Source organism: Anguilla rostrata, chromosome 11 (genome assembly GCF_018555375.3).
Source record: "Anguilla rostrata isolate EN2019 chromosome 11, ASM1855537v3, whole genome shotgun sequence".
In the NCBI taxonomy this organism is placed as follows: domain Eukaryota; kingdom Metazoa; phylum Chordata; class Actinopteri; order Anguilliformes; family Anguillidae; genus Anguilla; species Anguilla rostrata.
In genome coordinates this window covers 38,722,196-38,749,881 of record NC_057943.1, presented here as the reverse complement: position 1 = coordinate 38,749,881, position 27,686 = coordinate 38,722,196, and the positions used below count along the sequence as shown (strand labels likewise).

General features: G+C 46.7%; 1 protein-coding gene across 1 annotated transcript in view; it reads right to left on the bottom strand.

Annotated features, from left to right (window-relative positions):
• slc16a4 (solute carrier family 16 member 4) overlaps window positions 1-27,686 on the bottom strand; it is a 45,117-nt gene that overhangs the window by 5,007 nt on the left and 12,424 nt on the right. Inside the window, exons 4-9 of the mRNA XM_064299966.1 lie at window positions 14,999-15,116; window positions 14,121-14,253; window positions 13,380-13,523; window positions 11,555-11,716; window positions 1,849-2,060; window positions 1,271-1,364 (exon numbers count right to left, since the gene is read on the bottom strand). Coding sequence (XP_064156036.1) covers window positions 1,271-1,364; window positions 1,849-2,060; window positions 11,555-11,716; window positions 13,380-13,523; window positions 14,121-14,253; window positions 14,999-15,116 — 863 coding nt within the window. The remainder of the gene's footprint in view (window positions 1-1,270; window positions 1,365-1,848; window positions 2,061-11,554; window positions 11,717-13,379; window positions 13,524-14,120; window positions 14,254-14,998; window positions 15,117-27,686) is intronic.

Here is a 27,686-nt window from a genome sequence, read left to right as displayed (position 1 = left end):
TAGCTAATACTCAGGGTTATATACAGCTACAGTGTAGCTAATACTCAGGGCCATACACAGCTACAGTGTAGCTAATACTCAGGGACATACACAGCTACAGTGTAGCTAATACTCAGGGTCATATACAGCTACAGTGTAGCTAATACTCAGGGACATACACAGCTACAGTGTAGCTAATACTCAGGGTCATATACAGCTACAGTGTAGCTAATACTCAGGGTTATATACAGCTACAGTGTAGCTAATACTCAGGGCCATACACAGCTACAGTGTAGCTAATACTCAGGGACATACACAGCTACAGTGTAGCTAATACTCAGGGACATACACAGCTACAGTGTAGCTAATACTCAGGGCCATACACAGCTACAGTGTAGCTAATACTCAGGGTCATATACAGCTACAGTGTAGCTAATACTCAGGGACATACACAGCTACAGTGTAGCTAATACTCAGGGTCATATACAGCTACAGTGTAGCTAATACTCAGGGTTATATACAGCTACAGTGTAGCTAATACTCAGGGTCATATATACAGCTACAGTGTAGCTAATACTCAGGGTTATATACAGCTACAGTGTAGCTAATACTCTGTAGTATTTCATGTTTGACTGAGAAATGCAAAATCTTGCACTGCCAGAATTAACACACACACACAAATACACACACACCCATACAGACATACACACACACATACACACACAAACACACACCCTGCTAGTCTTTTTGGAAACACTTAACTGCAAATGCTGTGCCTATGGGTGGGCAGGGCTATTTGCCAAAGCACTATCCTGCATTTAAAAGGTTAAGCATGCACACACCGACACATACCCACATACTCTTCACTGTAAATACAGTTATGTGTCAGTAGTGGATTGTGACTATGGATGCCACTTTTAACATAACATAACATAATATAACAAAACATAACATAACACAATGAGGAGAACAGGCCATTCAGCCCTATAATGCTTGCCATTCCTGACTAGATTGTGCCTAGTGCTCTGATTGCCTACAAACTAGACAGTACCTAACACTGTATCAAGCCTAGTCTTAGAAATCCCCAGAGTTTCTGCCTCCACGACATGACCTGACAGGCTGTTCCACACATTGATGACTCTCTGCATGACAAAATTCATCCCAATGTCTGCATGAAATTTTACTTTTTTCTAATGACCTTCTGCTAATTTCCAAATTGCTTTTGTCAGTTAGGAACCCTTCCCAGAATGTCTCATTTCCTGTGCGGGGTTGGGGGGGGGGCATGGCACACCTGCGAGGGGGGGCCCTGTGAGGCAGCCGAGACCCACGAAGAACATGGAGAATCCCATGGAGTTATTCACCTTCTCTGGACCTACCAGGTCCACCTGCAGGGGAAACGACAAGCACAGGAACAGCACTCAGGGAACAAGAGCTGTGTTCGGGCTGAAACCAACCAACCGCAGACAACTCATCCCAATCAGTAATAACTCATCCCTACTATAATTCAGTCCCTAGAGTAATAACTCATCCCCCAGCATCACCACTCATCCCCCAGCACCATCACTCATCATAGCATCATGAATTGGAAAACCGGTAGCAACAGGTTGAAATCTCGAGTTGCTGTGTTGTCTCCAGGAAAGGTGCATTCATACAGTGCACATCATCACGTGTCTTGTGGACAGGAGGCCATCACTAGGCCAATGTATCATTGGCAACCGCCATTTCCAAGGGTAGTCATGTGGCAACAGGCTCCAGAAACTCAGCACCTACGTTCCTTCAGTCCTATCTGATTTATAAAATCAGTTTTTGGCGGGTCTGTGGACCCCCGTGCCGCAGGGAGGGGGAAGAGAGGGGGGGGAGCGGACTCACCAGGACGGGTAAGATGAGGGCCATGTATCCTCCGCAGAAGATGGCGAAGAAGATGGCGTACACCATGAGCAGGATGTAGGTGTCGGCCAGCGGGGACAGCAGGTTGACCACGCCGCACAGGATCAGGTAGGCCTTGTGGTAGTGGTACTTATGCAGGAGGTTCCTGTCCGTCAGCCAGCCCGAGCCCAGCTGGGCCACCGTCTCCGTGATCCCTGGGGGGAGAGACGCCGTATCACGCTTATAGCACTGGCGCATGCGGTCACTGGCGGTCAAATGGGTGTCATGTGGGTGCACATGGACGTCAGGCGTCACATGGGTGGTCAAATGGGTGGTCAAATGGGTGGTCATGTGGGTGGTCACGTGGGAGGTCACATGGCGACAGTAGTTCAGGGAGGTAGAGGGGTCGCCTGGCAATGGGCAAGAAGTGTCAGTGTCTGTGAGCGAGACAGCCAACCCCTAATCGCTCCTGATGAGCAGGTTGGCGCCTTGCATGGCTGCCTTTCGCCAGTGGTGTGTGTGTTGTGTGCATTGTTTATGCAGCTTGGCCAGCTGGTTGGGATTAGCTAGCTCTCTGGTGAAGCCGTGTGCTTACCAAGGAAGGCAGCCATTCCTTTACAGTAACTCTAGCTGGCAACCAGCTGCACATTTTATTCGTGAGCATGAGATGGCCATGCTACTGTCTCAGGAGCGCTGCTGGAGGCGAGAACCCCAGGATCTGATATTTCAGACTGACATAAACACAACACGACTTATGGACCCTAAAATATATCTGAAATTACAAATTCATTGCAATACAGTTTTTGTTGAGGAAAAGCAATACTTTCACGCTGCATCTTTCTCTATCTTCTGTGGATGATTTATTTTTTTAAAATTATTTGTCTACATCTCAGCTGCCCAAGCCTGTTCCTGGAGGTGTACTATCCTATAGGTTTTCACTCCAACCCTAACACACCACACCTCATTCAGCAGCTAGAGATCTCATTGAGCTGCTAATTGGTAGAATCGAGTGTGTGCCAAGTTAGGGCTGAAATGAAAGCCTACAGGACGGTAGATCTCCAGGAACAGGATTTGGCAGCCCTGGCCCATACTACAGAGTTAGATATAGCCCCTTTAAGTGTCACACGTCTGAGGAAATCCGAGCAGGAGGTAAGGAAAGTGCCTCCGCGTGTCATCGCACAGATAATCAGGAGATGGTGGTGATAATCGACACGCTTGAGGAGCCCAAGTCTCTTGTTCAGGGGACGGGTTTCACCCCTGAGCTGCCCAGGAAATTGGGGGACGGGTTTCACCCTTAAGCTGACCTGGGGAATCATGGGATGGGTATCACCCTTAAACTGTCCCAGGGAATTAGGGGATGGGTTTCACCCCTGAGCTGTCCCAGGAAATTGGGGGATGGGTATCACCCCTGAGCTGTCCCGGGGGAATTAGTGGATGGGTATCACCCCTGAGCTGTCCGGGGGAATTAGTGGATGGGTATCACCCCTGAGCTGTCCCAGGGAATTAGGATGGTATCACCCTGAGCGTCCGGAATTAGGGATGGGTATCACCCTGAGCTGTCCGCAGGGGTTAGGGATGGGTATCACCCTGAGCTGTCCAGGGATGGTGGATGAATCACCCTGAGCTGTCCCGGGAATAGTGGATGGGTATCACCCCTGAGCTGTCCCGGGGGAATTAGTGGATGGGTATCACCCCTGAGCTGTCCCAGGGAATTAGGGGATGGGTATCACCCCTGAGCTGTCCTGGGGGAATTAGTGGATGGGTATCACCCCTGAGCTGTCCCGGGGAATTAGGGGATGGGTATCACCCCTGAGCTGTCCCGGGGAATTAGGGGATGGGTATCACCCCTGAGCTGTCCTGGGGGAAGGCCAGTTTACAGCAGGGAGTCAGCAGCCCTGGCGTCGGGCCGAGGCCGTCTATGGACCCGCCAATCAGGAGGCCCAGATCTCTGGCTCTCCGCTCAGTGGCCCTGAGGCAGGGTTTGGGGGGGGGTGGGGGGGTTCTGGGCCCGTGTGAACCACACAGATGGAGCACAAAGCTGTGCCCGCAGGCTACAGCCGCCCCCCCCTATACAGCCCTCCCCGGCTCTGCTGCACCCCCGCTCATGTTTGGCAAAGGAACCTCCATTGATACGGCGTGTTTGCACAGATGGGCCCCTGAGGTTCAGAGCAGGCCAGGGGCAATCCATCCTCTTCCTGTGCTATCCAGGTCAGGGGTGGGCAACTCTGGTCCTGGGGGGCCGGTGTGTGTACACATTTCAGTTTCCACCAATTACCCTGGAAAAATGAGCTAACTGGCTGCACACACCAACACAGGGTCCCTCAGATTAGATCACGGTGAAAGGATTCATACAGGGACACAAGAACAGTCTTCGGCTGTCATTCATCCGCGTATCAAGACATTTAGCTAAAGTGTCAGATGGCCTAAATGTCAGGGCTAATTATGTCATTAACGACAGAACTAGAAACAGATATGGCCCTCGTTGCCAACCACAGGGCTAGGTGATTGCTAAGCCACCCATCTTTGACTAAAAACAAACTCGTAAATTTTGACCCATCAATTTACTTTTCTTCCTATTAGGAACGCCCAATCATATCTGTAGAGCCCCTCATCACGGCAACACCATCAAGCCAATCAGGAAAGAGAAGGTCAGCGCACATTTCCCATGAAGCACAGGCTGCCAGCTGCAGCCGCTTCCACATTCTGCATTCCAGCTGCAGAGCTGCGCAGATACGGCTGCAGAGGAGTAGCGTTTGCGTGCAGCTGGAGCAGGCGGAGCCATCGCCCTGAGAGGAGAAAGACCGCCCAGAGACGCCAGGAGAACGGTGCCGATGAGCAAACCGCCACGAGGGACACCGCGTTACATTAAACACCACCCTGCAGGGCTGTGGAACACAGCCAGCAACGCCACGGTCAGCATTCCATCAATGATAAATGTATATGCACACACCAAACCAACAGTGTCTGACATATAATTTGATATGGTGAAACCTCATTCCTTTTATTGCATTCTTCACTATATAGACACACATTTCTGTGTCCGAAGAAAGAGGATCTCAGCTGAATGTATTACCACTCTGCTTTACCCACACCGCTTAGCTCTGGATCTGTTTTAATTCCAAAGGTCAACGGTCAATGACTCCTGCCTGTTGTGGAGCCGATATATTACATGTGGCCTGATGGGTGATGTCGGAGATTGCCTATTGACTTTTAGCTACGCTCTACATCTCTCTGCATTCTTCTCAGAGCAGAAGCCTCATTGTGGAGCAGGTAGAGGAAGGGGAACCGGTCAGCAGAAGCAGTTGTCTGACTGTGTGCGTGCGTATGCATGTGTGCGTGTGTGTGTGTGTGTGTGTGTGTGTGTGAAGGCGTATGACTGTGATCTCCTTGCATGGCCTGGTGTTGGTGTCTGTCGGCCACGGTTTCATCGCAATATCGAGCGTTTTAGGAGAGGACTGGCGGCAGCATTCTGCCCAAGATCAATTGCTGTCAGATCAATAGCGCTATCCCTCGCAGCTGGACCGCAGTGCAGACCACAGATCTGACACGTTCACCTTCAAAACACCCCAACTGCAAGGCCACCACTGCAGAGTGTGCAGCTTTCACCCTCTGAAGAGGAGGTCTTCTGGAATGTTTTTTTTCTTCAAAATTCCAAGTCAGTGTTCTAGAACTCCGTTGCTTTCGATTACCAGCAGTGATTGTTACATCAGCATTAGAATGTTCAGTTAGGAATTCCACTCATTCCACTCACCTTTTTAAACCTTTATGGTGTACGATCACAAGTGTGTGATTAGAATGTTCAGTCAAAAACATTCTAATCACATATTTGTGATCGTACACTTAAAACGTGAGTGGAATTACAGCATAAGATATTACCTGATATTACCAGATTGTAACGCGATGACTACCCTTCACTTAACAAACCACTTTCTGCAAGATTGTGATACACTTCTACCTCATCCTGTTTCCTTCCTGCAGTTATGGCTGGCATCTCAGAAAGGAGTGAATACAAACTGAAGCCATAAAGAAAAATTTATGGAATATATGTATTTATGAAGATCTTTTAAATTGTGATTTACAGTTCCATTCATTTATGCAACTTGAAGCGCACGTTGAAGCCTTCTCCACCATGCAGTCCGTTAAAATCAGGCCATGTTCCAGTATTTCTTTCAGTGATTATCAATGCACAGCAGGGTAATATAAGGTCAGGGCACCAGGCTTGTAACTGGGAGGTTGCAGGCTCTAATCCCAGGTGTGACACAGCCATAGTACCCTTGAGCAATGTACTGTAATGCAGCCATAGTACCCTTAAGCAATGGGAAGTAGAGATAAAAACTGCAATTATATCACCTGCACAAAGAGTTAAATTAGACTAATCATATGATTAGCCTAATGGTGCAGGCTTATACAGGTTAAAACAGATTAAATCAAATGAATTAAAACTTCAAGGTTTAAACTTTGTGTCCTCTGTCATTCTTTAGGGCTGCTTGGCTTGCCCAGAAGAAAATACACATCACATCAATGGAGAAAAAAAGGCATGAAAAAGTTCCTATACATGCACAAATGCTTGTCACTTTTTGCTTGTCAACGGTACTTTGAACCTTTGAATCTGCAGAGATAAAAAAATGTAGAAGTCATGCAGAAGTATTAAACCAGACCACCCCCTTCAAAATATGTGATGAATATTCCCCAAACTGGTTCCTAATAAAGGATTCCAGAATGCTGAAGTACTATTCAGCATCAGCTCATTAATTCAAGGCACTTGCCGGAGTGAGTCCAACAAAAAGCACATGACTTAACAAAAAAAAAAAGAACAGAGACAGCTGTACAATGTTTGTGTACGCTCAGCGAGCGACAGGTATCCCCCAGAGTGCCCCCACTGAAACACAGAATAGTTGCGAGCTTGTTTGAGTACTTTAATCTCAGCGGGGGACCGAGGGCTTCCCAGCTGTCTCGGCTTGGCGAGCACCATGTGACTTCCTGCTTGCTTGCGCGCGCAGTTTTCTGTGAATGGGAAATCTGCTTCGCCAGTGCCCGGCCTTGCCGACTCACAGGTCCGATCGTGTGTCCCTTTCTGAAGTCAGACAGAGGGTGACGGGCATTTGCAACACGCCCCCCCCTTCTCTTAATAGACTTCTCCAATCCGGGACAATAAGGAGGCAGACAGGTTTAACAAAGGCAGCGGCCCGGTCGCACTGTTAAACAGGCCATAAAATGCATCTGGAGCTCCCGGGCTGCCCGGGTACAAAGCCGGCCCTGTTGGCTGGCGGGACCGGTCTTTGTGTGCGCGTCCCGGCCAGCCACTTCCACACCGCTCTGAACCCGAGTCCCTCTGTCGCCACGGCGCCCGCCGTCGCCTAGCAACTCTCCCGGGAGTCTGCCAACGGCGGACGGCTTTGGGGGGACCCTCTCCACCCCGCCTGCGCGTCTGAGCAGAAAGGATGTGTCTGAATAGGCAGAGGGAGGGGTGAAGCAGGGAGTGAGGGTGAATGGGGGTGGGGGGGGGGATTGGTAACTGCTGCCACTCTAGGAGACGTTTCACACACCCGTGGAATTCCCAAAACGAGTCGGGCCTGTTCAGACGCCCTTTGTGCTCATGCTCCTTCCCCAAAGAGACACTGGGGCCCACCGGGGCCCACCGGGGTCCACTGGGGTCCACTGGGACATCGGGATGCGACCGGAACACTCATCTTCCTTTCAGCCGACCTGGAGCGCAACAACTCCTCCCTCCAACCCCCTCCAGGGGGCTTCATTTAGACCACCCACCTCCCCACCCACCAACTCCTCACTCTACCTCACCTCATCCCACACACATTCCCCCCCTCCCTCCTGGAGTCAGCCTGCAGCAATCCAAACTAACGATCAATCGTCTGGATCCGCCCTGAAAAACAGCATCTCACTGTGGAATGTGTCACACCTGATCTGGTCAAACTGCTGAAACGAAGGATCTTTCATATCCCCGAATGACTCGCCCGTGAGGATGTTTTTTTGAGTAGGATGACCTCCGAGCCTTTGCTCAAGATGTGGTTTTTTGACCCTGAGTACACCGCAGCACACCACAGCACACGGCTCAGACGTGTAAATTTGGAAATGAACGACTCCGCCTGGAGCGTGACCTTTGGTTCCCGCGACGACAGAGAGATTAGCACGATGTGCAAAGTGTTCTTCCAAGGAGTCCCGCGCGACGCAACAGTTTCGTTAAATGTGCACATGGCAGCAGGGCGCTCCTGCCTTACGGTCCCATCATAAGGGTGCCTCTGAACTAGCCCCCGTGGCCAGTGGGCTAAAGTTCAGCTTTTTTTTACATAAGAACTGGCATTACATAAGGCTGTAGTCTCCGAGCGGCTCACGAATAATCAACACCCCGGCTGGGGGCTTTCTGTATCACTCTGACTTCATATCAGGCTGAAAAGAGGGCCGACTGAAAAGCAGTGACACGCTGCCCTTCTGTCCACAGCACTGCGGCCTTCCACTGCGGTGGCCAAACTTTAGATTCTGAGACGCCTCTGCGATGCGAATCCGTACCTTTACTTCTACGTGTAAGAGTTGGCCGGTTTTAATAAAATTAGTGACAGAAGACCAGACAGATACTGGTACACAAAACGAGGGTCATTAAAACACGATTAAGACAAGCTATAACAAATAAAATGGCACACCACTATTCTCTCTATTAAGCAGGCATGTCAGACTATGTTTTGCTTATTTTTTTTCCTTGCAGAGAATTAAAAGCACTCTACACCCATGAGGAGAAACAGAATGTGCAATGAACCAATGAGGCTGGTGATCTGACCTCTGCATAAAGGAAGTCACTGAACATGAACTTTGAGCATCGATTCAGCTGTTATCCAATCCCTCCCGTTTCAGTGAATTACTTTGCATTTACAGTTTTTAAATAATTTCAAGTAGAGTTGTTCCAAATTGTAACTACTGTCATTTTATTTAAGGCCATGCAAACACTACACTACTGACAATATTCAGCAAACGACTCATATCTTTATTGTGTTATCAATAACTCTGAATTATTTAAGTCAATTTAACCCTTGGGTGACTGAATGAATGAAACGCAGTGGACCAGAAGGACATTAAGTGCTCCCATGTTCATGTTTCACTGCAGAACCGGTAACGGTCTCATGTGAAGGTTTGACCGTGGACGGTTCTGTGCGATGCCCTGACAGACCGCGTGTGAGGACCAGACGGTTCTGTGCTGACGGACCTCGTGTGAGGACCTGGCGGTTCTGTGCGATGCCCTGACGGACCTCGTGTGAGGACCAGACGGTTCTGTCAATGCCCTGACGGACCTGGTGTGAGGACCAGACGGTTCTGTCAATGCCCTGACGGACCTGGTGTGAGGACCAGACGGTTCTGTCAATGCCCTGACGGACCTGGTGTGAGGACCAGACGGTTCTGTCAATGCCCTGACGGACCACCGGTAGATGAGAAGACCAGGGGTTCTGTCAAGGCCGCGGCACTGGACCGCACGGGATGATGCAGGGCTGACCGCGCCATGGGCGGGCCAGGGTCCGCTGCGGGCCCCGGTCTGGACGTCGGGGATACGTCTGCCCTGGCCGGCCCCCCGCTTGCAGGGGTCCCCGTCCGGGCCGCCCAGCCCGTTCCGGACCAGGCTCGTGAGATCAGAGGTCTGCGGCGGGACGGGCCGGTCGGGGGGCGGGCAGTCCCAGCAGGGCCCGGAGGGGGGGCCCGTTTTGGCAGTGCCGTTGGTTACAGGGGAGGAGCCGTTCAGGCACAGCTTTGGAGCCTCCTTCTCTGGTCCAATCATTACGCCGTTTGGGTCTTTGTGAATTTGCGGCGAGGACGGGAACTTGACACGAATGGGCCTAAGGAGCATCCCGGACGCCACCAGATTCAGCATGAGTCCCCCCAAAATCAGCAGCGCCCCTGTTTGGGAAGATCACTCTGTCATTATCAGGAGAGAAATTATAGCTAATGGCCTATTCAGAAATATTCCTTACAAAATAAATGTAAAAAGAAAAATTTGTATTCACATTAGTATTATTATTATTATTATTATTATTATTCATCAGCCTCAACCACAATTAAGCAATACAGCATAAGAGGCAATCAGTCAAATTCAATCACATTTTATCTGTATAGCGTATTTTACAGCAGTTGTCACAATACGCTTTACAGACAACCCTGGCCTAAACCCCCATAGGAGCAAGCCCAAGGCAAAACATATAATATTGTGTCATGAATAGATACGGCAATGCTGTATCCTGAATACAGTCATGGCCACACGGACGATACAGCACAGCCTCAAGTGCTATATTGCAGTATCAATTCATGACACAATATTATATGTTTTTTTAATATTACTTGTAAGTAACTGTGTACAGAGTGACACTGTTTACAAACAGGCTGTTTGATTAGGCATTACTGTATCAGATTTAAAAATTACTGTAGAATGCAATCTAAGCCCATCAGCATCCAGGATCGAAACAACCAGTTTCATGCATTTCATGCAGTGCATTGCTAGCTTGCCTACCATATTGATCTAAGATTAACAGAAAGGATAAAGACACACAGGGGACTTATTGGGCCCTTGATATTACCAACCCATCCCCTAGGAAAACATGGTTTAAATGGTACTGCTTAAGGGCATACTATGCAAGATTTTTTCATCCTTGCTGTGGTCCTGTGTTTACAATCAAAGAAGTCTCCTCCTCCATGTTCATCCCAGCCCACTCACCCCTGAGTACCCAGCTGAGTCACTGACACACATATTCATTAAAAACTAATGATATATTTCTCTCATCAATTATTCAGACTGAACATTACATTGTCCGGTTGGGACCACAGTTTGATAAATCAATTTGATTTGATACATAAATTTGATATTTAATTTGAAAACTGGACATTTGACATCTGGCAACCCTAGCTGGATAGCTAGAGGCACAGAACAGTGGTTAGATGTGACGTTACTTACAGGTCCAACAAGAAACAAGCCAGCTCAACCTAGCTTTTCATCCCTTTCCAAGGTTAACTAGCTCTTTAACGAGCCCTGTCAGTTTGTCTTTTTGCTTACTTGCTTACTGGGCTTTTTCACTGGCTAGCCAGCAACAAACACAGAATTCTGATTCCAAATCACACGGTCTGTAGCCACACCCACCCCTCCCCACACAGGAAAGAGCGCCATGCCCAAAAACCATTCCAGGGCAGAGCCAGTAAGGACAGCTACCGCTCAAGGCTGCCTGAAGCTTATTGCGTGCTACATATCTAGAAGTGAAAATTTTAAATATATATTTCAAGAGCATTTGACACTATATGTGTCTTACAAAAAGCCTTGCATCTAAAAAATATATAATACCAAGGCGGGGCAAAAAAAAACTGCCCATCTTTTCCATTCATAAAAAATATGGTTTTACTCATGAGGTTCTGAACCAACTTTATTAGCCCCTGACTTTTGAAACGCTGACAATAGACAACAACTGAATTAGAACATTCAATGTGGGCAAAAAAGCCACAATACACGCACACGATTTTTCATTAAACCAAGAATATACATGTAATCTTGAAACCTAAATCCTGAATATAAATGACAATGGAAAACACAGATAAGAGATGGAGGCAGAAAGTCATGTAGAGGAAAGGTCTCTCACTCTGTGGAAGTGATTTAACTCAATAGATTTTTTTAGCGAAAGCCAGTAGTTTGCAGTTTGTATAAAATGTTGTCTGTTGTTTTGTTTTGTACCTTGCCAGGCATACTGGTCAAGCAGCAGCTGAGTGAAGGGAGCCAGGGCAAAGGTCAAACCCATGCCTGAGCGGCCAATCGAGTACGCCGTGGCCAGCCTCTTCCTGAAATAGGTCGCCGTGACGACAGAAGTGGCTTGATACAGCAGAGCAAAGCCCATACCTGCCGGAGACACAAAGAACACACACTTCCATGGAGATTCCCTGCAGATTACAGCAAAGCTCCTGCCATCCACTGCTTTACCGAGAGCAGCAAGGTCTCATTTTCTCTACATATCCAAATTAACTGCACACTATTTGTCACGCTGAAGTGTTTTATCCTCAAGCACACAATTTCAGTAAGATGTATGACTCAAATAATGTTTTGGAAAGAATTTGACATCTTTAAGTGAACATGCACTGTATACAGACATCCTTGGTGTGCTTGTGTAAGGAGTTAAGAGATTTGCCTGTGGTCCAAGGTGAGATTTGAACCCAGGGCTCTCGCCCAAAGATGCCACAGACCAATGCGTTACCAGTCAGCTAGAGGCAAAATCAGCCCCAAGCTAAGGGCAATGTTGTTATTTTAAAACTGAGGGTTGTGTCGCCAGGGAGTGTTGTCGTGGTAACCTGTTACGAGGCCTTCGCTTTACTGCAACACACTGTGCTTCACTAGCGAACTAGCCAAGCTAGCTACCCACGTTCTGTAGGTGCTGTATGCTACCCACGTTCTGTAGGTGCTGTATGCTACCCACGTTCTGTAGGTGCTGTATGTTACCCACGTTCTGTAGGTGCTATATGCTACACACGTTCTGTAGGTGCTATATGCTACCCACGTTCTCTAGGTGCTGTATGCTACCCACGTTCTGTAGGTGCTATATGCTACCCACGTTCTGTAGGTGCTATATGCTACACACGTTCTGTAGGTGCTATATGCTACCCACATTCTGTAGGTGCTGTATGCTACCCATGTTCTGTAGGTGCTATATGCTACCCACGTTCTGTAGGTGCTGTATGCTACACACGTAGGTGTTGTATGATGCAGTTCTGTAGGTGTTGTATGATGCAGTTCTGTAGGTGCTGTATGATGCAGTTCTATAGGCGGTGTATGATGCAGTTCTGTAGGCATTGTATGATGCAGTTCTGTAGGTGCTGTATGATGCAGTTCTGTAGGTGCTGTATGATGCAGTTCTGTAGGCGTTGTATGATGCAGTTCTGTAGGTGCTGTATGATGCAGTTCTGTAGGCGTTGTATGATGCAGTTCTGTAGGCGCTGTATGATGCAGTTCTGTAGGTGCTGTATGATGCAGTTCTGTAGGCTTTGTATGATGCAGTTCTGTAGGTGCTGTATGATGCAGTTCTGTAGGTGCTGTATGATGCAGTTCTGTAGGCTTTGTATGATGCAGTTCTGTAGGTGCTGTATGATGCAGTTCTGTAGGCATTGTATGATGCAGTTCTGTAGGTGTTGTATGATGCAGTTCTGTAGGCGCTGTATGATGCAGTTCTGTAGGCGTTGTATGATGCAGTTCTGTAGTTGCTGTATGATGCAGTTCTGTAGGCCTGGTATGATGCAGTTCTGTAGGCGTTGTATGATGCAGTTCTATAGGCGTTGTATGATGCAGTTCTATAGGTGTTGTATGATGCAGTTCTGTAGGTGTTGTACGATGCAGTTCTATAGGTGTTGTATGATGCAGTTCTGTAGGTGTTGTACGATGCAGTTCTATAGGTGTTGTACGATGCAGTTCTATAGGTGTTGTATGATGCAGTTCTATAGGCGTTGTATGATGCAGTTCTGTAGGCGCTGTATGATGCAGTTCTGTAGGCGCTGTATGATGCAGTTCCACCCACCGATGATCAGCCCCATGCTGATGTAGAGGAAGACCACGCTGGTGGCCAGGATGCTGAGGACGAACCCCGTGCTCACCAGCAGCGCCCCCACAATGGAAGTAGTTCTGTTCCCAAGCTTAGCGCAGGCCACGGAGGCCAGGGGGCCTGTCGAGGAAAACCAAAAAATTATCGTCTGAGTGGACAAACATTTCCATGAACACAAAGGCACCTCGAAAGGAACGGAACGGGAAAACACACGAATGGGAATACGCAGAAAATGCCAGAGAACGGAACAGGTCATTCAGGCCAGGCAAATAATTTCCCCAGTTTGTGGTTTTTTTTATTTCCTCCTCACATTGTCTATTATGAAACATAATATAACAAACTGTACATGGTTCTGAACAAAAAGTAAAATTTGATAGATTGGTGGTTCGTTTAACTGACTAATTGAATGATTGATTGACTGGTTCATTGGTTGGTTGATTCATTGATAATTTGAGTGATTGATTGAATGAGTGATAGGTTGAATACTTGATTGATGGATTGATCGACTCTTTGACTGACTGAGTGTTTGCTAGTTAGCCTCATGCGTGATAGGTTGAACACTTGATTGATGGATTGATTGACTCTTTGACAGACTGAGTGTTAGCTAGTTAGCCTCATGCGTGATAGGTTGAACACTTGATTGATGGATTGATCGACTCTTTGACGGACTGAGTGTTTGCTAGTTAGCCTCATGCGTGTCTAGTTGTAGCCGCTGACCTCCCGACAGCCTCAGGCTGGACATGATGGACCCAATCCAGCTGATGCTCTCTGCCGAGCCACCAAACTCGTCCTGGAACGCCACGAAGAAAATCCCAAAACTCTTCAGGGTTCCCATCACCAACACGTTTACCTGCGCCCACAAACAACAGCCAGTCAGCTTAATGCCTGCTTACAATGAGTCAAGCTCCTTCACGTTAGCACAAACGGTGAGCATATCAACTTAAAACCTGTCTATAGCTAGCCAAATGACCTTACAGCTTGTGAGGCCAGTTACTTTAAAGCTCCCACAAACAGTGAAGCAGTCGCTTTAAGCCTGCATGTAGAAGGCTAGCCTCTGCCAGCAGAAATGCAGTTCAATGCACCCATATTTCTGGTCCTTTTTCCCCAGAACCTTGCATTAAAGAGAAACTATTCTACTACGAATTTCTGCCAAAGGCAAGTTCTAGAATAATGCTGTGAACGTTGAATAGCTATTTATATTTACAAGGCCTGTTTCATAAAAGTGTTTACTGCCTACTACTCTGTTGCTCACAGCACTCAGTAGATGTACTGTGTTTACGTTCTCTTGCATTGTACCTTGCTCTGAATAAGAATGTCAGCAGCATGAATCTAATATGGCTGCTGAATGTATTCTGTTGCCATAACTACAAAAGGCTGTAGAAAACATTCCGTTTCTTCTGAACTTTTTGTAAAACATTTTTTAACTAATGCTAAGAGCGTAGGGGGAAAGGCTGCATTATGCATATTGGTAACTGTCTATGGATAAGTTCTACACAAAGAAATCAAAGAGAGATCTTAAAAGATAGAAACCACTAATCACAGTAATGAAGGTGAGCAGGAAATGACCCGGGCAGGAAATGACCCGGGCAACGTACCAGGAAGCAGTGCAGGACAATCATCCAGCCCCATCCCCCATCTGGGGGGTCTACATAGGTCACCTCCTTCTCCTTCTCCTCCTTCTTGAAAATCTTCATCTTGGCTGCCTTGACCTCACTGAAAAACCACACACACAAGAGACAAACTCTCAAACAAACACCTCTTATTCAGATACACGCTACAGTTATACTCAATCCGTTCATCAGAAACCATCAGCAAACACCACACCCAAAATAAGGTTTGTGCTTTCTGAACATGAATTTGTTTTCAGGGTGTGATCTTTCTGAATAAAAAACATATATTTCTGGTGGCTTCTCACCCTGACAGCATTCTCTGCCCACCCCCCTAAATTCTATAGAAACAGAATATATTTCAATATACCGAAATAAAATATATATCCAAGAGCTGAAAAGACAAGGAATATATGGACGAACATTTCACCTTGTGCTTAAACATACCTTGCAGTTTTATATTTATCATTATATTTTGAATATACTGCAGCATATTTTCATATGGATCTGATCCCTTTCATTGGAGAATGGACTGGTAGAGGATTGGAATATACCATGTGACATGACTGGAATGGTGAGAAAATTGTGTATCAAATTCCCTGTAGGTCCAAGTCAACCCTCCACAGCTGTGTGAGCTATGGATAAGGCGGAAGACCTCACTGTTCTTCTCTGTGTTTAAGTGGCTGGTACCACTGCAGCCCATTCTGTGCTCTGTTATGTAGCTCTGCTAATAACTACCTATTTAACTCCAATAAGTGTGCGCTGTGTAATGCAAGGGACTAATAATAATTTCACTTGCTGACAAGGCTATGTTAGCCGAGCTAATTCTCCCAGCTTCCTTCATGCATTAGCTATGGTAATTAGTGAGCATCTATCTGCCTGGTTCCCTTGAAGTGTATGGGCTTAATTATTAGCGGTGCATTTGTGAGTCTCTCTGGCAGTTCAGGGAACCAACCTTTCCTCCTGTTCCCGCCATTCACAAGCTCCATGAACAGGTGTCTACGTTCAATTCAGAGCTCTTCCCGCCAACTTCGCTCTGGGAGGAGCTTATAGCCATCGAGGCGCTGACCTGGCTTCCTGCCTGTCTGCATGGAGCCCGAGCAACTCACCGCACCTCTCCGTGATTCCTCCGGAATCGTCCGCTAACTCTCCCACGTACAGTGCTTTCGCTTACGCACCAGAACCACCTCAGCTCTTATACCTGAACTTATACTGCACGCCGTGTGACTGTGCACTGAAGAACTATAAACTATAATCTGTGGTAAAGAGACTTGAAACTAAGAAATCGGTAACACGCTGCCCAGAGTGTCTGCTATTGTGCATGTGATACTTGCAGAGATGGAAAGTCCAGGGGTCAGAAAGTAAAAGTCGTGCCATGTGTTTCCCCCAACCACAAACTCAGCCAGCTGATTTTGGTAATTAGCTCTACCCCCTGGCTGAAGAATCGTGCTAACTAGCAAATCCTGGTGACTGGAACAAAATACTAGGGAGGACTTTTACTTTCTGAACCTGGATTTTCCATCTCTGGATACCTGTGTCAACTTTAAGCGGCCCTTCCCAGGTAAAACACCTCAACCCTTTAAGGTGTGAGATGACAAATATGTGATCAGAATGTTCTTAACTGAACATTCTAATGCTGATGTCACAATCACTACTGGTGATTGAAAGCAATCGAGTTCTAGAATACTGACATTCCAACAAAAAAAACCTGCACTTCAAAGGGTTAAGCATGCCTGTGGAGGCAGTTGCTCCTCATCCCCGTCAGCTTCACCACCCGCCAAATACCTTCCTACCTTCAGAGCCAGCCGCTGCTTCACCTCGTAAGTGCTCAATGACTTGGGCTTCAGAAAATGAGGGCGGGATGTCAGTTACGCTCCGTAAGAAACACAGGAAAGAACGCTCAGCGTCATTCAGATCTACTCTCGATAAGCTCCCAGCACTAGTACCTGATCTTCCCTGTGACACTGAGCGTTTTCAGACCCCCTAGCCTCCCAGAGTTAGCGGATAGCATGTCTTCGGCTGTGTCCAGTGATGTCATACTCAGCGCTGGGCCCAATCTCCCCGCTCGCTCGGCTTGCTCCCGCTCGTCTGAATCTGGCAGTGGCCGCACATTGCACCAGCGCGCTTACTCGTGTGGAGGAGTCTCACGCTGGCTCTGAACCGCAGGCCGGTGTAACTGCCACTGAGGACGCCGAGGTCATGTCCTCAGGACTTTCTCATGTCCATTTCCTAACCCTGTGTTTCATTTCATTCTTTGGTGAGAACATCAGCTGCAGCTCATTTAGGAGGGGAATGGCCTTTAATATTTTTGCAAATTTAAGCCTAATCTAGAGGCACATGTGCAGCATTTACACCCTAAATGCATCCTCAAATGTCTAAATTAAAGGGAAAAAAGAGCACTTTCTGCACCCCGATCTGCATCCCGATTAGTCTACGAGGTCTCCTGGACCCTGTGCCAACACTGCAAGGATCCCCAGCATAATTGCAAACTGATAATAATCACCCGCGCTTGCTCAGTTTATACCGGCTGCAGGCGGCCAGCTCCGTCAATGTTTACCACGTGCGGTGGTAATGCAGTACGCGTAAATATTTAATCATTTTCCATCTACAGAAGAGGTGGTGGACCATGTCACCGTCAGCAGATTGATAGTTTCCCCCCCAAAGTACGGTAGTTAAAATTTCATTAAAGGTCACTTTGAAAGAAACAGGCCACCGAAAATATAACGAGCAGCAAATCGTTTCAAGACCGACTTGAAAACTCCCCACATGCCTCATAGATTAGGCTACGGCTCCGTTTTCAGTGACCCATTTGCATTTCACTAGCCTAACCGTACAATTTCACTTTTAGCATTTAAATAAGATCAGCCTTTTTCCTCAAAGCTGCCGCTAGAGAAAGGAATTCCTTTTTACGTTCGCGCATTTCTTTCACTCTGTTGACGCAGTCGTAAGACACAGAAGCCCAAGAGCGCGGCACGCTCGTCTGCCAGCGCACTTTCCTCCCACTTTTACAGCGCGCCGTGATTTACGAGGACGGCGCCAAATGGAGAAAAAGATATCTGCGGTTGAGTCCGAGTCTGTCAGGACTAACTGACCTATCCACACGCGGACTCGCGGTCCACTTTCAGAGGTATGCCTCAAGGAAATAATGAAAATAACCTCAAAGATCAAGACGCCAAATCAGCCCCACTGACTTTAATATCGTTTTAAATCCAAGAGAAGACTTGCCTATTCCTTCCCCAGAAGTTTGCATATTCATCCTGTGTTTGCGTGGGTTTCCCCCGGGTGCTCCGGTTTCCTCCCACAGCCAAAATATAATGGAAATTAGCCTCCCCGGCTGACTCTGGCACATTTACAGCAATTTAATTAATGTGCATCGTCCCTGTCAGACAACTAATGAATGAAACTAGAGTCTCTGTGAGCTGCTCAGGATCATTTAAACACCTGACATGGGAGAAATGCGACAAACATCAAACTAATCACCAAAAAAAGAGATGGGGAAAGTCAAAGCTCTGACTCCATCTGTAATTTCAGTTTAGATACACGCATCAAAATTCCAAGCCAGAAAATGGTTTTCCTTTTTTAACATATATACTTTTTCACGAAAAACATTTTTGACAAGGAGAACATTTAGACAATCAGAAATAGGTTAACCTACTTCTATGTACCCACATGAGGGTTCAGGAATACTGTAAGTTGACCGTTCTCATAAGCAGATAACCAGACTGGACCTTTGGGTGCCTCTCAAAGTCAGATGGAAGATTGCTGGATGGTCAGAAATGCTGGTTGTGAGCAGGATTCCCTGTTATAACTTGTGGGTACAGTTTAACTAAAGGCCACTAATGATGCCTTGGAAACATGAGCACACACAATTCTACCAGTTTCTTGGAATGAGTGTCACACATTAAATCATCTACTACCATTAATGTAGCCATGTACTTATGAAGAGCTCAGAATGGTCCCACTAACCTTTTTTGAAAATAAAAACCTGATTAATTTCGCTCATAAATCTGGCAGCGAATGGCTACATGTCTAGCATACATGTCTCTAATGCTCTGTCTAGAACAGACATATGGTTATCCATCTGCACTGCAAAAAGGCCAGTGCCTACTACAGTAACACTGACATACACTCAGTGGCCACTCTACTAGGTGCACCCATCTAGTACCGGGTAGGACCCCCTTTTGCCTCCAGAGCAGCTGGAGGGCTAATGCAAATAAATGCAGATAAAGTAATAATTGAAATACATATTCAGATACAGTCTATACAAACGCAGCTTCAAATATAGGGCATATTCAGTCAAGAAAGTCAATGGTATAGTACTAATAAATAGTGAAAATATGAAGTCGATCATTTTTCCCCACAAGAACATACAGTCACAATAGGTGTTTTTTCTTTGTCTAATGTCTCCCCAGGTGCCGATGTGAAGGCGTTTGTGTGGATGTGGGGTACAGAGGTGGGTGGGGGAGTGGAAGTATGTTTGTGTACAGGTGCAAGGTGTACTTGTTCTAAATGGTAGAAAAAGTGGGCAAAAATCCCCAGAAAATGTATATTTCTGAATCCTGTGACACATTCATAAGAACACCTTGGATAACAATGGATCAACGGTCTTAGATCCAGCCCATGTTCTTCAGGTTGCTGGTGGCAACAGGAAAGGCATTAACCCAAAGGTTTAGTAAACAACTTGGGAATTTCATTTTTCAAATTTGCTTCCCTGTAAGTCTGATATCCTTGTGACAGTTAATGGTGGATTTACCAGAGGGATGAGATTGCTCAGCTTCAGAGTAGTGAAGTTAGAAAGCCACAGACAGCCAGTAACAAAACTTCCTCACCGCCAGCCTGAGCAGAAATACCGAAGGCTGTGAGGTTAATCGGGGTTAATGACTCGCTGTGGCTCGTGTGGGATGTAACGTGTCATGGGACCCCAGATTTACCAGTCAAATCCCTTTCATATACATACAACTCTGAGGAGCTCTGAGAAGCCTAACCTTCTGGGGTAACTGACTCTGCAAGTCCAGCTTCAGACAGGCAGGCCTGCCCCTATGGGGGGGGGGGGGGTCGAATTGGGAGGTGCATTGGGTCTCATGCCTGTGAGGAATTTTTTTTTAGCATTTGAAGTGCCAATCCTTAATTTTGTCATATTAAAAATGCCATATGTAATGCTTTTTCACAATGGCACTTTTGTAGCAGTATTGATTCAATGTATTTGTGTCCTGTAGTTGCTCCTCTATGTGCCATTGTCCACTGATGGTGTCGAGTGCAACAATCCTGCCAATTATCCAAATGTGATGCTGCACATACAGTCACCTGCATGCCAAATGCAAAAGAGCAAGCGTCTAAAATCCAAAAAGCATCCTTAAAATTAGGTTTGCTGTTGCTCAATATTACTGGGTCAGAAGACAGTGTCAAATATGTGAATTTTTTACAAATTTGGTGCATCACGTTAATTCACATAGCCTATAGACAAAAGGACTATTCTACAAATCTATCTAATGTCATCACATATTCTGCCAGTATAATAGGTCTTCTAGGACTATACAATTTACTAACAATAAATATGATTTCATGTGTGAACATTAATACATTTATTAAAGGTAGATCCGGTAGATGCGTTTGCGCATGAATGGAGTGAGCGAGTAGAAGTGACCAGCTTTGGCTGCTCGGTGAGGAAAGCAGCCGCTGCTAGCACTGCTAGCACGGTAACACAACGACACAACGGCACAACGGCTTCACATCTCATCACATAAAACTTGGGAGTTAAATAACAACATTTCAAACAATGGCGGGCACACTGCTTACAGTGAACTGAACTTCTGCGCCTCTCCAAATTACTAGAAGGGGATGAAGAGGTATCAAGGAACATGTAACGAGAGATAGAGAGAACTATATTTAAAAAAATAGAAATAAATTATTTTTAACCCACAGAGCAGCATGAGCATCCCGCAAACTGAGACCAGTGGGCTATGAACGGGATCTTGGGCTTCAGATTAGTTAGACCTGTGGTGAATATGCATTCACACTGAGAGTTATCATATTAAGCAGGTCCACCATTTTGCCATGACTTCCTTTAAAACATGGACATCTGATGTAAAACATTTGTTTCATAGTCACACATATAGACATATATTCACAGACACTTTTTTCAGGTGGCAGCTCACCATGAGAGAACAGAAGCATTAGAAGGTAAAGAGAAGAGAGACGCACTACCCCCTCCCCCCCCCCACCCCCTTATCCTTCATTTCCCATATCCTACCAAGACCCAGAAGAAAAAAAAAGTTTTAAAAGTTATTCGGTATTTATAACATTATTATTTCACTTTTACCGAATGTCTCTTGTAGTGTATGACTCAGCATAGTAGAATGCATGGCTCTTGATATTAAGCCCAGCGACTCATGTGCCCGGCAGGGGACAAATATGAATGGCTCCCAGGATGAATTAATTCCTAGGAGGCTAAATATACATTTAGGGTCTGGGGTCTGGGACCTCACACAACCCACTGGGCCAAACGGAAATCTGAGGCCGGGCAGCGGTGTGATTTAGTGTGATTTACCCTCCAGGCCCGACGCATGCAAGAGGAAGACGACCCGTGGCCCCTCCCAGGAGAGGCTTACGGGCATAATGCACTCCGGAAGTATAAGTTATTAATGTCCACCGTTCACTGTCAGACCCCCCCTTCAGAGCTTCCAATCCGGAGTGAGGGCCAGGGAAACCCTACTCCGTCCACAGACAAAACGTCTGAAAAACTCAAGAGCACACAGTCGTGTTTCGGCTCCAAAACAACCGGTAATCGGTATTTTTCACTCCTGCTGGACTTGTACTGTGCAAGCCTTTAACGCTGTGCGTAATGATGTCACTTGTGCAATGGGGGGGGCATGGTGGATTAAATTTGGTCAGCGGAGGGGATGAATGGGAAGGAGCAGTGGGTGATGGTGTTTTTGGGTTTCAGTACAAACCCCAACTGTGACCCCATTATGAGTAACACTGATGGAAACAAAGGGCAGTGACAGTTTATATATCAATGGGCACTAGTGCAACCGTGCTTGTTACTGTGCTGAAAGGGCCTGCAGATGATATACTGATCTATAACAACGGTGGGCGATCAGTGGTCGACTGGTATAGTCATCTCTATGCAGACAAATGAAGTCTGACATTTTTTTAAATGATAAAATTAATTAAATCCTTCGTAAACTTTGTTAAAATACTAAATACGACACAATATTTTTGTGTAACAATCATTGTATTTTTGAGAAAGAATATTAAGTGAAATAATGGAATGAGTGATCTGTGTTTGAATATTCGTTTTTTTAGATTTACACTGACCTGATCTGATGGTGTGGCTTGCGGCCAACATCTCCACTAGCCAAAATTCAGTGTTGGGGAAACTACACTGAAAGCGTAGTTGTACATACTACCAATTACTTCACACTGAAAGTAATTGAACTACAGCAAAGCTACCCTAAAGAGAAATTCAAAACTAGTTTAGTTCAGCTTTCAAAACTACGGCCACTCAAAAATGTAGTTCAAACTACTTTGTAAAAAAATTTTTTCAAAATTGTCATCATCGTGTTACCCAAACATGACGTACATGTGAGCACTGCCCTTCTTTTTGCACACAGGGAGAACCACTATACAGCCCAGTGTGGAGAACCAGCAATGTGTGCCAAATGGCAGTTTGACCGTTAGACACTATAGTGGAGCAGAGCGCTTCTCACCAACCAGGAAAAGAGAGAGAGGAGCTGTTATTTGGCCCAAGGAGTCTACGGGGAAAAATTAGGGCCAAAAGTAGTTGGTAGAACATGCAGTTCTACACCAAGAAAAAAAAGCATGCTCTTAACTGTGTATGACAGAGGAGTTCATCCGTAGTTGTGTGCAACTACATTTTTGTTCTTTTGGGAACAAAATTCCCAAATGTACCCTGAAAGTACAATAATGTTCTATTTGCTGACTAATAAGTACCCTTCACAAGCAAAAGGAGGTACAAATGAATAATGTATAGCTGCCAAGAGTTACAACTGTAGGTACCTATGGCATACCACATTAGTGACAGGTGATTGTACCTTTATAGGCACTATTTCATAAACTATATAAAGGCTGTATTTCAATAACGTCCAAAGCAGGAGCTCCAAAGTGGAGCCAAGTTGGAACTCCCTCCTTGCTGGCATCCCTGCTTCCGCCATCAGACCTCTGCAGCTCCTCCAGAACGCTGCCGCTCGTCTGATCTACTGCCTCCCCAGACTCAGTCTTCTCATCTCCCTCCACTGGCTACCGGCGTCAGCTTGCATCAAATTCAGCACCTTGGTGTTAGCCTTTCGGGCAGCTAAAGGGACGGTACTTCCAGGTCATATCTCCTGCCTGTTCTGGACCCCAATGGTGGAATGAGCTTCCCACTGCAGTCAGAACAGCAGAAACCCTGCCCATCTTCCCACTACAGTGAGAACAACAGAAACCCTGCCCATCTTCCCACTACAGTCAGAACAGCAGAAACCCTTCCCATCTTCCACTACAGTCAGAACAGCAGAAACCCTGCCCATCTTCCCACTACAGTCAGAACAGCAGAAACCCTTCCCATCTTCCACTGCAGTCAGAACAGCAGAAACCCAGCCTATCTTCCCACTGCAGTCCAAACAGCAGAAACCCTGCCCATCTTCCCACTACAGTCAGAACAGCAGAAACCCTGCCCATCTTCCCACTACAGTCAGAACAGCAGAAACCCTGCCCATCTTCCCACTACAGTCAGAACAGCAGAAACCCTGCCCATCTTCCCACTACAGTCAGAACAGCAGAAACCCTTCCCATCTTCCCACTACAGTGAGAACAACAGAAACCCTGCCCATCTTCCCACTACAGTGAGAACAACAGAAACCCTGCCCATCTTCCCACTACAGTCAGAACAGCAGAAACCCTTCCCATCTTCCCACTGCAGTCAGAACAGCAAAAACCCTGCCCATCTTCCACTGCAGTCAGAACAGCAGAAACCCTGCCCATCTTCCACTACAGTCAGAACAGCAGAAACTCTGCCCATCTTCCCACTGCAGTCAGAACAGCAGAAACCATGCCCATCTTCCACTGCAGTCAGAACAGCAGAAACCCTGCCCATCTTCCACTACAGTCAGAACAGCAGAAACCCTGCCCATCTTCCCACTACAGTCAGAACAGCAGAAACCCTTCCCATCTTCCACTGCAGTCAGAACAGCAGAAACCCAGCCTATCTTCCCACTGCAGTCCGAACAGCAGAAACCCTGCCCATCTTCCCACTGCAGTCCGAACAGCAGAAACCCTGCCCATCTTCCCACTAGTCAGAACAGCAGAAACCCTTCCCATCTTCCACTGCAGTCAGAACAGCAGAAACCCTGCCCATCTTCCCACTACAGTCAGAACAGCAGAAACCCTTCCCATCTTCCACTGCAGTCAGAACAGCAGAAACCCTTCCCATCTTCCACTGCAGTCAGAACAGCAGAAACCCTGCCCATCTTCCACTACAGTCAGAACAGCAGAAGCCCTGCCCATCTTCCCACTACAGTGAGAACAACAGAAACCCTGCCCATCTTCCCACTGCAGACTGAAGATTTACCTCTTCCGATTGCATCATGGCTCTCCTGACCCCTGTTAGATATCCTTTCTTTTCTCTCTGTCTTCTTTTGGTTGTCCTTTAGGATAATATTACATGTACTGTAGAGCCGTGTAAGATATAAGGTTATCTGCTTAATCGTGCCTTGTACAAATACAAATTGTTGCTTGTTAGGTTAATATTACACATTGTAAATGGACCCCTGTGCCTGGTTGGCGATACTGTATTTTTGTATTCCTCAGAGCACCACTGATGTTCTCCACCACGGTTCTTCACTCTGGATAAGAGCTTCTGCTGAATGGCTGTGATGCAAATGTAATGGTAAATCAGATTAATGCGGACCTGCAGAGAGGAGAGGGGCAAATCCGCTGGGACCGCAGGTGCACATTCTAACCTGACCGCTCCTGCTCTCCAACAGACGGAGGATGGTGCAGGGGTGGGAGGGGCCTAAGCGCGGTATTGAACTCGGTATTGAAGCCCTGCCAGGGCTTCTGAGGGCCAAAGCCTCACAGGGCAACACACAATTGGTTGTGCTGGTGAGAAGGATTCAGTTAGTCAGAGTGTCCGGTTATTTTCAAGTCAGTAAGTGTTTAGGCCGATTTCAGGTCATTTTTATGTCGCCCCAACTGACATTCCACCCCAACCAACCAATCTTTTTCAACATCTTCAGGTCACAACATCCCCACCCAGTGAGTGTAGCATCGCAGCAGCAAAAGCATAAGTTCTCTGCTGTTACCAGACGGAATTTCCCAACCTGGGCTTGTCCCTGCCTGACAGGGATCTGGTTCCAGCCGGTTCCCTGGAACGAGCGAAGGGTTCATTGAGGGACTTGCCACTCAGACGTAAATATCCGGGAGAGAAAAGGGCGGATCAAAACTCCGCCGGAGTTTTGAATTATAGCCAAAGGGATAAAATCCATACAATTTTTAGTGAGCAAAAAATGTAATATTACACTGTATTGTGTGGAAAAAAAACTGAAGCTTAGAGGGAGGGCGAAGCACATGAAAGCTACCATAGCACTGAATACGGGCGAGCGGCGGTTCTGCAATAATCTGCCGGGCACGGTGTCGGTGCTGGTCGGGAGTCAGGTGGGTCTCGGCGGGGGTACCCGGGGATCCCTGGCGTTGGCAGGTGCGTGCCGGTGCCAGCGGGCAGGTGCCAGCGAGCAGGTGCCACAGGTCCCGTTCACACTCTGCCTGTGTGCAGGCCCCCAAAGGCATGCCTGCGAGCCTGTCCCCAATTAGGCACAATGTGCTTAGGGGATTATGGGGGAATGAATCGGGCCAGTGTACTGCCAGAACAGCCTGCCGGCCCCCTTCTCACAGCCTGAGGGGGGAGGGGGTAAGGGGGAGGGGCAGCGTGACCGGAGGTGGCGGTGGGTCGCTGTAGCTTGTAGTGAGTTAATCCTGTGCCCCCAACCCCCCACCTCGACTCCCCCCCCCCCCTCCCATGACTTGGTTATTAATGCCTCATTCAGCTTGTGTTTATCAGATGGCTGCCATTTTTTTCCCAACAGTCATGAGCAGAGTGAGGAGGGGGTCACAAATGCCTGACTAATGTCCCCAGGCAGCCAATGATCCATCAACTACAGCGACTGGGTACATCTCTCTCTCTCTCTCTCTCTCTCACTCTCTCTCTCTCCTCTCCCTCTCTCTCCCCTCTCCCTCTCTCTATCTCTCTCTCCCCCCCCCCTCTCTCTCTCTCTCTCTCTCCCTCTCTCAATTTCAATTTCAATTCAATTCAATTCGCTTTATTGGCATGACAAATTTGTACATTTGTATTGCTAAAGCTTGGTAGATACATGGCAATGTATAAAAAAATAAATAAGAACAATAGAAGTAACAATACATAGTAACAATAACTAACAGTAAAAAGTTGCAATAACAATAAAAATAAATCAGCATAATATAAGAACAGTGTGTGTGCACGTGTTTGTGTGTGTGTGTGTGTGTGTGTGTGTGCGCGTGTGTAAATGTTTGCGTATAGGTAAATAGGTGTGGTGTTGTGGTTGTATTCCATCACTCACTGTCCCTCAGCCTGTGGCAGGCAGCAAAAAACTGCGCTGCAAGTGTAGAGCACTCCGCTTTTCCCCCCAGGAGTAGTTTTAGTTTTTCTTGGTCAGGAAGGTTGTTGAAAAATGGGCATAACCGGTTAAATTTAGGGAAGTAGATTCTTCTGATTTCTTTATATTTTTCACAGTTGGTTGTGAAGTGCAGCTCTGTCTCCACCTCCCTCAGAGAGCAGTGTTGGCACAGCCTTTCTTCGACAGCTAGCCACGATGTGCGGTGGCGACCTGTCTCAATGGCCAGGCTGTGTTCACTGAGTCTGTACTTTGTCAAGGTGGTTCTCAATTTTATATCAGTCACCATGGTCAGACAGCCTGCCAGGGTGTACTGTCTAGTTAGGGCCAGATAACACTGCATTTTGCTTTGTGTTTGTGTTTGAGTGTTCCAATAGGTGATGTAGTTTTGCTTTTGATAGGTTATAATTTGGTTGACTCTAACTGATTTTGTATCAATGTGCTGGTCCTGGGGCTGTGGGTTGTTAGTATTGGCGATTGAACTAAGTCTCAGGACCAGCTGGTAGAGGGGACTCTTTTCTTTGCTCAACTCTTGGCATTTCAGGGCTTTGTAATGGTATGAGTGGGGGGTCACTATTTTTTAAATGTTTCCAAAATTTTATTGCCCTCTTTTGAATTCTGATTAATAATGGATATTGGCCTAATTCTACCCTGCATGCATTGTTTGTTGTTTTTCTTGGAGAGTTCTTGCAGAACTCTGCATGCAGGGTTTCAATTTGGTGTTTGTCCCATTTTGAAAAATTTTGATTTGAAAGTGGACCCCACACTTCACTGCCATATAGGGCAATCGGTTCAATTACGGATTCAAGTAGTTTAAGCCAAATTCTAATTGGAATTTTAATGTAAATTTGTCGTTTTATGGCATAAAAAGCCCTGTGTGCTTTCTCTTTCAGTTCATTCACTGCAGGATTGAAATTCCCTGTGGAGCTTATTTTCAGACCTAAGTAATTGTATTGTGTGCATGTTTCTATGGGATTTCTCCCTAGTGTGAAATTTGATGTAGTTCCCTGAGATTTGGATCTTTTTTGGAA